The 7,836-nt window shown below is 33.3% G+C and overlaps 1 protein-coding gene across 1 annotated transcript; it reads right to left on the reverse strand.

Annotated features, from left to right (window-relative positions):
• Window positions 1–2,959: 2,959 nt before the first annotated feature.
• Window positions 2,960–7,065, reverse strand: LOC120068943 (proteasome subunit beta type-7-A). Its single transcript, XM_039020582.1, has 9 exons — window positions 6,911–7,065; window positions 6,407–6,569; window positions 4,392–4,533; window positions 4,206–4,302; window positions 4,048–4,117; window positions 3,868–3,972; window positions 3,639–3,737; window positions 3,447–3,534; window positions 2,960–3,349 (listed from the first exon to the last, which is right to left on the reverse strand). Exons 2-9 carry the CDS (start codon window positions 6,548–6,550, stop codon window positions 3,273–3,275), a joined length of 822 nt encoding a protein of 273 aa, XP_038876510.1. The 5' UTR covers window positions 6,551–6,569; window positions 6,911–7,065; the 3' UTR covers window positions 2,960–3,272.
• Between the last annotated feature and the right edge of the window lie 771 nt (window positions 7,066–7,836).

A 7,836-nucleotide genomic window follows, 5' to 3' on the forward strand; every position in this document is an offset into this window, starting at 1 on the left:
TCTTAAATTCAATTATTGAAAAGTTATAATTTTTTTTTATCAAATTATATTTGAGGAAAAAAACATAAAGTTTTAATTTTTATTTGGCGCTAAATTGTTACCAACATTTTAATTCTTTATATTTAGAAAATAATCCTAAATCTCCGAACTAGTTAAATTGACCAACGGAAAAAATGAAAATGTTAAATAGAATTAGAGATTTCCATACATATAGCCTAAATAATATTAAATAAAATTAGAGCTTTCTACACATATAACCCAAATAAATAGGCCTAATTATAAAATTGTAATCTAATGAGCTATTACTTTATACAAAAATATGACACAATTTACTTTTTTAGCTCAAGGAAAGTTTCTTGGGGTTATGAACTTTTGAAAACAATTTTCTTTTCGGAACTTATGCAAAAAAATAAAATATCTCCAAAAATTCGAAAATTGTTGCCCATATAAATGAAACAAGAATCAACGAAAAGTTTTAAAGGAGAAGACGAGGTATATTTGATATATATATAGCACTCTATATTTGAAATTTCTATAAATAAATCAGTATATATTTGAAAAGTGCATGAACAATACAATTTGTATAATATATTTTTCTTATATATTGAGCAATATATTTGATGTATATTTACATTTTTCCATATATTTGTAAACACGCCAAAAATAAACAATGATATATGTGATATATATTACATTTTTACTATATTACTAGTATATTCAACATATACTTGATCTCAATCGATTTTCAACTAGTAAAAATTGAAAATAAATGAAATCTCCTAAAAAGAAAGAAACGTTAATTTTAAACAAAGAAGGGAAGAGAAAAAAAATTAAAAAGATAATCTAATAATAATAATAATTAAAAAAAAATCCCAAAAAAATGATTAGAAGAAAGAGAAAGTGTATTTTAAAAAGTATTATTGCAATTAAACTAAGGGCTTTTTTGGAATGACCTAAAAAAATGTTTGCAATTGGGGGTTGCTGGAAGTGTGGCGACCGAAGGCGGTCTTCGGGGTTGGTGGCCGGAGATTGGGTGGTGTCGATAGCTAGAGGTGCGATCGGAGTTGGCCAACGACAATCACCAAAGGCGGTATTCGAAAGTTGGCAAATGAATTTCCTAAATTAAATTAGAAAAAAAAAAATAACCTACTATTCAAACCTATGGGAAAAGGTTATAGGAAGCTAAGCTTCCTAGATCTTTGCCCCAAACAAGAGTTTATCGCTAATATGAGTTCATCAGCGATAGAAGATTTTACTATAGGAAAACTTTCACAGATAGAAAAAATGTTAAATTACTTACAAAAATAGTAAACAAAAAAAAAAACACGGATAGACATTAATAGACTTCTATCGGCGTCTATCAATGATAAACTTCTATCAGTTTCTATCACTAATAGTCATTGATATACTTCTATTAGTTTTTATTGCTAATAGTCATTGATAGATATCTATCAGCCTTTATTAAATTTTTGTTATTTTATATAAATAGTTTCCCTTATTTTTCATTTTTGAAAATTCTCCTTTACTGTATTTACAATTTAGAAGATTTTATTATATTTGCAATTTTTAGAAATGTTGTTTTACACTTAAATATTAGCTCTAAAGATGTTATTCATAGCAATTACCCAAATAGTTGTAAATTTTCCTTCACTATTATATTTGGAGCCCAAACATGAAGTGTGCTATAATAACCTACTCCACCAACTTCAAGTTGGTGATCCAAACACCACCTAAATATGTTTTAGAAAAAAATACATATTAATCTTTCAAATTTGCAAGATATAAAAATGAATAATTGTCTTAAATGATAAAACTATTGGAAACATAGACACCTATCATAGATATTGATAGATGTTTATTAGTATCTTCCAAGATAGTGACGTTTTGCAATATTTATAAATGAGTTGACTCACCTATATTTGAAAACATATTTTCTCCACCCAATTTCCAATTGGGTTTAAGAGTTATAAGCACATTTTATTTGCTTCATTTACGCAGAGTGAATTACAAAAATTAGAAGTAAATTTTATAATAATTATAATCAAATGCTTTTAAGAAACAATTATAATTAAACCATGAGGACAGAAAAACGGTAATTCAAAATCACTTCCAAAAATAACCTAAAATCATTTTTCATTGTAATAGTTACTTTCGAAAGTGGAGAATGAATGAAACATTTAAATGATTCTACGAAAACCGATTTTAATAAAATCACTTATAATAGATCCTTTTAGCTACACTCAAATTATGACAAAAAGAGGACAAAAAAAAGTCTACATATAATGTGAAGTAATGGTGTTTACCAACATCACATATAAAGTTGCATATTGCGAAGGTGAAAACTGCCTTTGAAGTTCCAAGACATGTGATTTTTTTTTCACTAAGATTGTCCCTTCTTCTACACTCAAAACTTTCGCCAGGGTTTGGAGTCGCACCGTCCCCAAAGAAACAACATATTTATGCAGACAATTCAAATTTGTGAAGCAACATCTTTTTAAACAGTATCGATATCAGCTACGGTGTGAATCCAAGTTGATGACCTTCATATTCATTCAGGCTACATTTGCCAATCCATAATCAAAATTGGAGTAATTGCAATAAAATGAAAGGTTCTCTCTTAATGAGTCTCAATTGTAAATATACTTAGATTACTTGTAATAACGTTGATTTTGCGAATATAGTCTAATTAAAATTGAGGCTGTTTACTTCACTGTCTTCTTATTGCTACCTTTTCCTTTACCATTTAGGATCAATCGGTAAAAGTAAAGTTAACAATAACAGATTCCTAATTCTCTTATTGTAACAATAATGATAAAGGTAATGAGTCTCATGTAATTTTCAAATACAAACAAATTAACCATCCTTCGTTCCTCAATTAAATTGCGCATTTTGATTACATATTTGAAGGTGGGCCCTACAATTCACTACGATTACGAAATACGGTAAATAACAACAAACATAATTAAGCAAGGTCTACTTTTCAGATTACCATTAATGAATTTCGTTTTAGTAGGGATAAACATGGCATACCGAAAATCATACAAAGCTAAGTTGTCAAATTCTAAACAAGTTGAGTGATTTGAACAAGCAACTGGCTCTATCTAACAGCCCTCTTGGGCTTGAAATATTGGTAAGTTTAAATCAAGTCAATGACAACATGAACTCAAGGCCAAACTGAATTTGCTAATAATATCCACTTGAGCAATGAAGAGAAAAATAAAAAACTATAGTTCGAAATTCCCCGGGAATCGCAAACCTGTGTTTCATCATTCTCACTCCTCCATAGCATCGCCTCCTTCGATTATCTCCACCTTTTCTTTCAATGGCATAATCTTTGTCAGCAGAACCTCTGTAGTTAAAGAAAGCATAAGTCATTGGTGGAGCAATGGGGGAAGAGAAACAAAACATGAAAGTATGCGGAAGAGTAGAGTAAGCAAATAACTTACCCGTTTTCTTGGGGAACGAATAACCTTTCGAACTAACGTATGTTCGAGGATTCGGCAAGAGGTGATTTCTTAGATAGTCCTTTTGGCCCTGCAACACCCAAAGAAATAAATATACAAATAATCACGTACTTTTTAGATGCAAATTTTCCCCTATTATCTTCAAAGAAATCAAAACACCTTAGGATCACAAACCTTCGTGATAACACAAACATCAACGTTACTTCCACTCCCCAAATCATTAAATATCCCAGAACATATCGCCTCAGTTACAAGTCGAATCCCTTCATCCCTCTGCAACAAGGAAATTAAAATAAGAGAAACAAAGTAATCACCATGCAGATAGAAAAGGAAAGAATAATTCCCACAACTAAGATACACCATGTTGTCAATTATCTGTGTCTATATAAGCACATGAACTTACAGTCAGGCCTTCTTTGTACTTTGATTCGAATACAGACATTGCAGCTAGAGAACCCGATCCCATTGTAGCAAATGGCAAGGTGTCAGTGGATCCATGAGGATAGATCTGCAGACGAAGTATAGCATTAAAAATGGCAAGTTGTGCAACCTAAAATTATTTGTTTTCCAGGACAAAACTCACAGTATGTAAATGAGGTCCAGTAACATCAACCCCACCAAGCACCAAAGCGGCTGAAACATAGCCTTGATAACTGGAGAAGACAATGGATGGGAAGACTTAAATTTCATTCTACAGATGAGAGATACGAAAAAAATACCAAGTAGATAAAAATGGTATACCCAAAAAGGTGTTTCTTGAGAAGGGTCAGTGCAGTAACAACCCTTGATTCTCGACCAGTGTGGTAGCGATGCAATTGCAATTGGGAGCTAACCATGTCTTAAAAATGCGAGAATAATAGAATTAGTTCTGTTTGAGAAAGAATATTGACGAAATTTAACTTGTAGTAGCAAGATATCACCAATTACCTGTTACTGCCTCTGTATCAGCAGCAGTTCCGGCTCCACAACAATATATGTTTGGTGCCATGTAATGAATTTTCTCACAGTTTTTGTCAGCAACAATAGGGCCTTCAGTAGCACGTGTATCTGCCCCAAGAATAACACCATCCTGAAGCAAATCAGGAAGATTAAATAAAACATTATTTTGAATTTACAAATGTAAAAAAAAATTACAAATGAAACTTCGGTGTATAATAACATAATTGAAAACAAAAAGCATCGCAGTGACAAGCGTAACATTTACTAACTGGACCAGACTATTCAATTCAGTCATCTTCTAAAGAATGAATATTCTCAACAAGGTGAATGCTGAAATAATTTCTTCAGACAACACAACCAGAAGATAGCAATTTTAGAACCATGAAGACTTATCCCCCAAAAATTTCTTTTCACAAGGCAGATCTGCTAGCCTTCGATATATAGGCATTAGTATATATCAAAGGGATGTTCACCATCTATTTCTGCCTGAACTCTTCCCGAGTTTCCCTCATGGTGAATGGGGAAAGCAGAAAGGAAGAATCAAAAACATATTTCAAATGATGAATTGAAATATGCTTTCAGCTGAAGTACAGGAGATTGATGAAAAATTTCTCATGGGAAGGGGTCAACGAGGGAGGAGGGTCCCATTTAGTTAAGTGGGAGGTGGTGGTGAAGCTGGTGGGTCTAGGAGGGCTTGGGATTTGCTTGAGATTACGTAATGAAGCTCTTCTAGCACAATGGTTGTGGCACTTCTTCATGGAGCACAATGCTTTGTAGTACAGAGTTATTGTGAGTAGATATAAACCACACCCATCTGAGCGGGTTTCAGGTGCTGGGTCTAAGGACACTACACTAGTAGAAAATAGAAATCTATGGGAAGTTATTGCCTCCAGATTTCTTTTCTTTTCTCAGCCTGTAACTTGTTTCATTGGGAATGGCTCAAAGGTGTACTTCTGGAAGGATTGATTGGTGGATGATAAGCCCCATTGTGCAATGTTTAGGGGGCTATACCGTCTCGCCAATAGGAGGTTGCGTTGCATTATGTGGGCTAAATTTTTTCCTCGTTCAATTTCCTTAGGTTTTCATATCATTTGTCTGATAGAGAGGCAACAAAAAGGGTGGTTCTTCTCCCCCTCCTTTAAGACTAGCAGGTCTAGCTAAGAAGAAGGATGTTAGGATTTGGACCCCCAATCCATAAGGGGTTTATCATGCAATTCATTTTTCCACAATTTGTCTACCCCTTCTCCATCCCATGCCCACTCTGCTTTCTCCTTTCTTTGGAAAGTTAAAATCCCAAAGAAGGTCAAACTCTTTGTGTGGTGGTTTTACATTAGAGAGTCAATACCATGGATTGAGTTCAAAGACACTATTTTGTGTTGCATAGGCAATGGTGCATTCTTTGTAGGCAGCAAGAGGACCTTAATCATATGTTTTGGGGTTGCTAATTTGTTCAATCTCTTTGGTGTCAGTAGATAAGCTCCTTTTTTGTCATATTTATGCCCTTGTATATTCTTTCATTTATAGTAACTCAAGCTGGCTTTGTTTCGCAGTTTTATCTTCCAAAAGTTTGCCATTGCATGTGGTATATTTATAACTGAACATGGACGACTACAATCACTAAGACGTGATCGATTATTATAACTTTGTCATAAAACAAATAGAAAGGTGCTCAACATAAAAAATTAAGTTTCCTATACACTCCTAAATTACATTTGGAGTTCTTCAATGGAACATTGATCCTTACTAGGCTTACCAATGTCAATTCACAACCTACGACTTCATTGTAGAAAGATTAGATAATTGAAGCTAAAAAAGGCCAATTTTCTGAAAGTGATAAAGAAATAAAAGTGAACTCAAATTACAAAGAAAGGAACAAGACTTTTCCAAATATTGATAATGGTGACAATGGATCTCTACAAAATTAATGTCTGGAAGGACAAAACATTTGGCAATCGAAAAATAATAAGATTGACCTATGTAACACCCTAAATGCAACCGATTACCTCGAAGATTAAACCCACAATGGTAGTTCCAGTCTTAAGGTAAGACGGAGATTTAAGACCTTTCTTTGCAAGCATATCATTTCTTCTGCAGAGATCAAAACTAAACCCACCCTTGGGAGGAACATCAATTGCAGAGCTAGACATAGCTAAATGTCAAGTGCACCTGCAAAGTTGAAACAAAATAATCGAAAATGAACAGGGGAAAAGGGGAAAAAAAATCAAACAACCCCACAACTTGTTAAAATATGTTTTCAAGAATCCAACTAAATCATTGTTCCAAACACTGAATCAAATTAATGGGTTTCTACACTCAGAAACAAAACCCCAGAAATCTAATATTTTCAAACAAATACAATATCAAGGTTAAACCTAAGAAAATTATTGCAGTATCTCAAAATTCTGCTGCGACCCATGACCAGGAGTGAGCAGATTAAAATGGCAGCATCAAAGGGTTGAATACGAAGAGCAGAAGAAGCGGAAGATTTAGATTTGTAAAAATCGAACCTGAAATGAGGAATACGAAGGATCCAACCAGGTGGAGCAGCGAGAGTTCGAGTGAGGTTTATTTCCTCAGCTTCGTTTTCTCGGTCTAAAAAGCAAATAACTTGCACAGAAAGAAAATGCTTTGTTAAGAATTAAAAAAATAATAAAATAAAATAAAATTGTGCTTTGCCAAGGATGATCATTCAAACCGCGAAAATCAAACCAAATGCAAAAGCGAATTGAATTAAGCTATAAATCGAATTCTACATTCCAATTCGATTTTGTATAATTTTTAAAATCAAATTATGCGGTTCAATTCAGTTTTAAACTAAAAAACCAAATTTAAAATTGAATCAAGTCGTTTAATTTTTTAATATATATACATATATAATTTTTTTATTTTATTTCTAGGGTTAAGAACTTAAGTGTTGTAAACCGCCACCCCCAGTTCGTCTTCTCCTTTCCTCTCATGACCTTGTTTGAGACTCTCTGTTGTCTCCGGTCGCCTCTGTTGGGGTTGATGTCCTAAATCTAGTGGATCCTGGAGTTTGTCTTTGTAATGTACAAACAATTTATTTATGTAAAATCCAAGATTTTTTATTTGGCATTTAGTAGCATTAACCCACACACAAAATCAATAAACTAAGATCCAAAGTTATCTTCTGTAACTTAAACATGTATGTGGAGACATACAGGTGGATCATGTGTAAAATGTAATCTAAACGGTCCGTAACAGATGGATAAGGCTGGGTACCTTATCCTGGTGACACTATGAATATGACCCGCTTTGTAGATGTTACAATTATTGTAAAGTGTTACAAATGATCTAATCATGATCATTCATGTGGAGACATGAGAACAGTGGCATTTTATACAAAGAGTTTGTATAAGACTGAACCACGAAATGAATAGTCTCACTATATAACACCGTTGATAGAAGAGACTTA

The sequence above is a fragment of the Benincasa hispida genome, unplaced genomic scaffold, assembly GCF_009727055.1.
Source record: "Benincasa hispida cultivar B227 unplaced genomic scaffold, ASM972705v1 Contig159, whole genome shotgun sequence".
Lineage (NCBI taxonomy): Eukaryota > Viridiplantae > Streptophyta > Magnoliopsida > Cucurbitales > Cucurbitaceae > Benincasa > Benincasa hispida.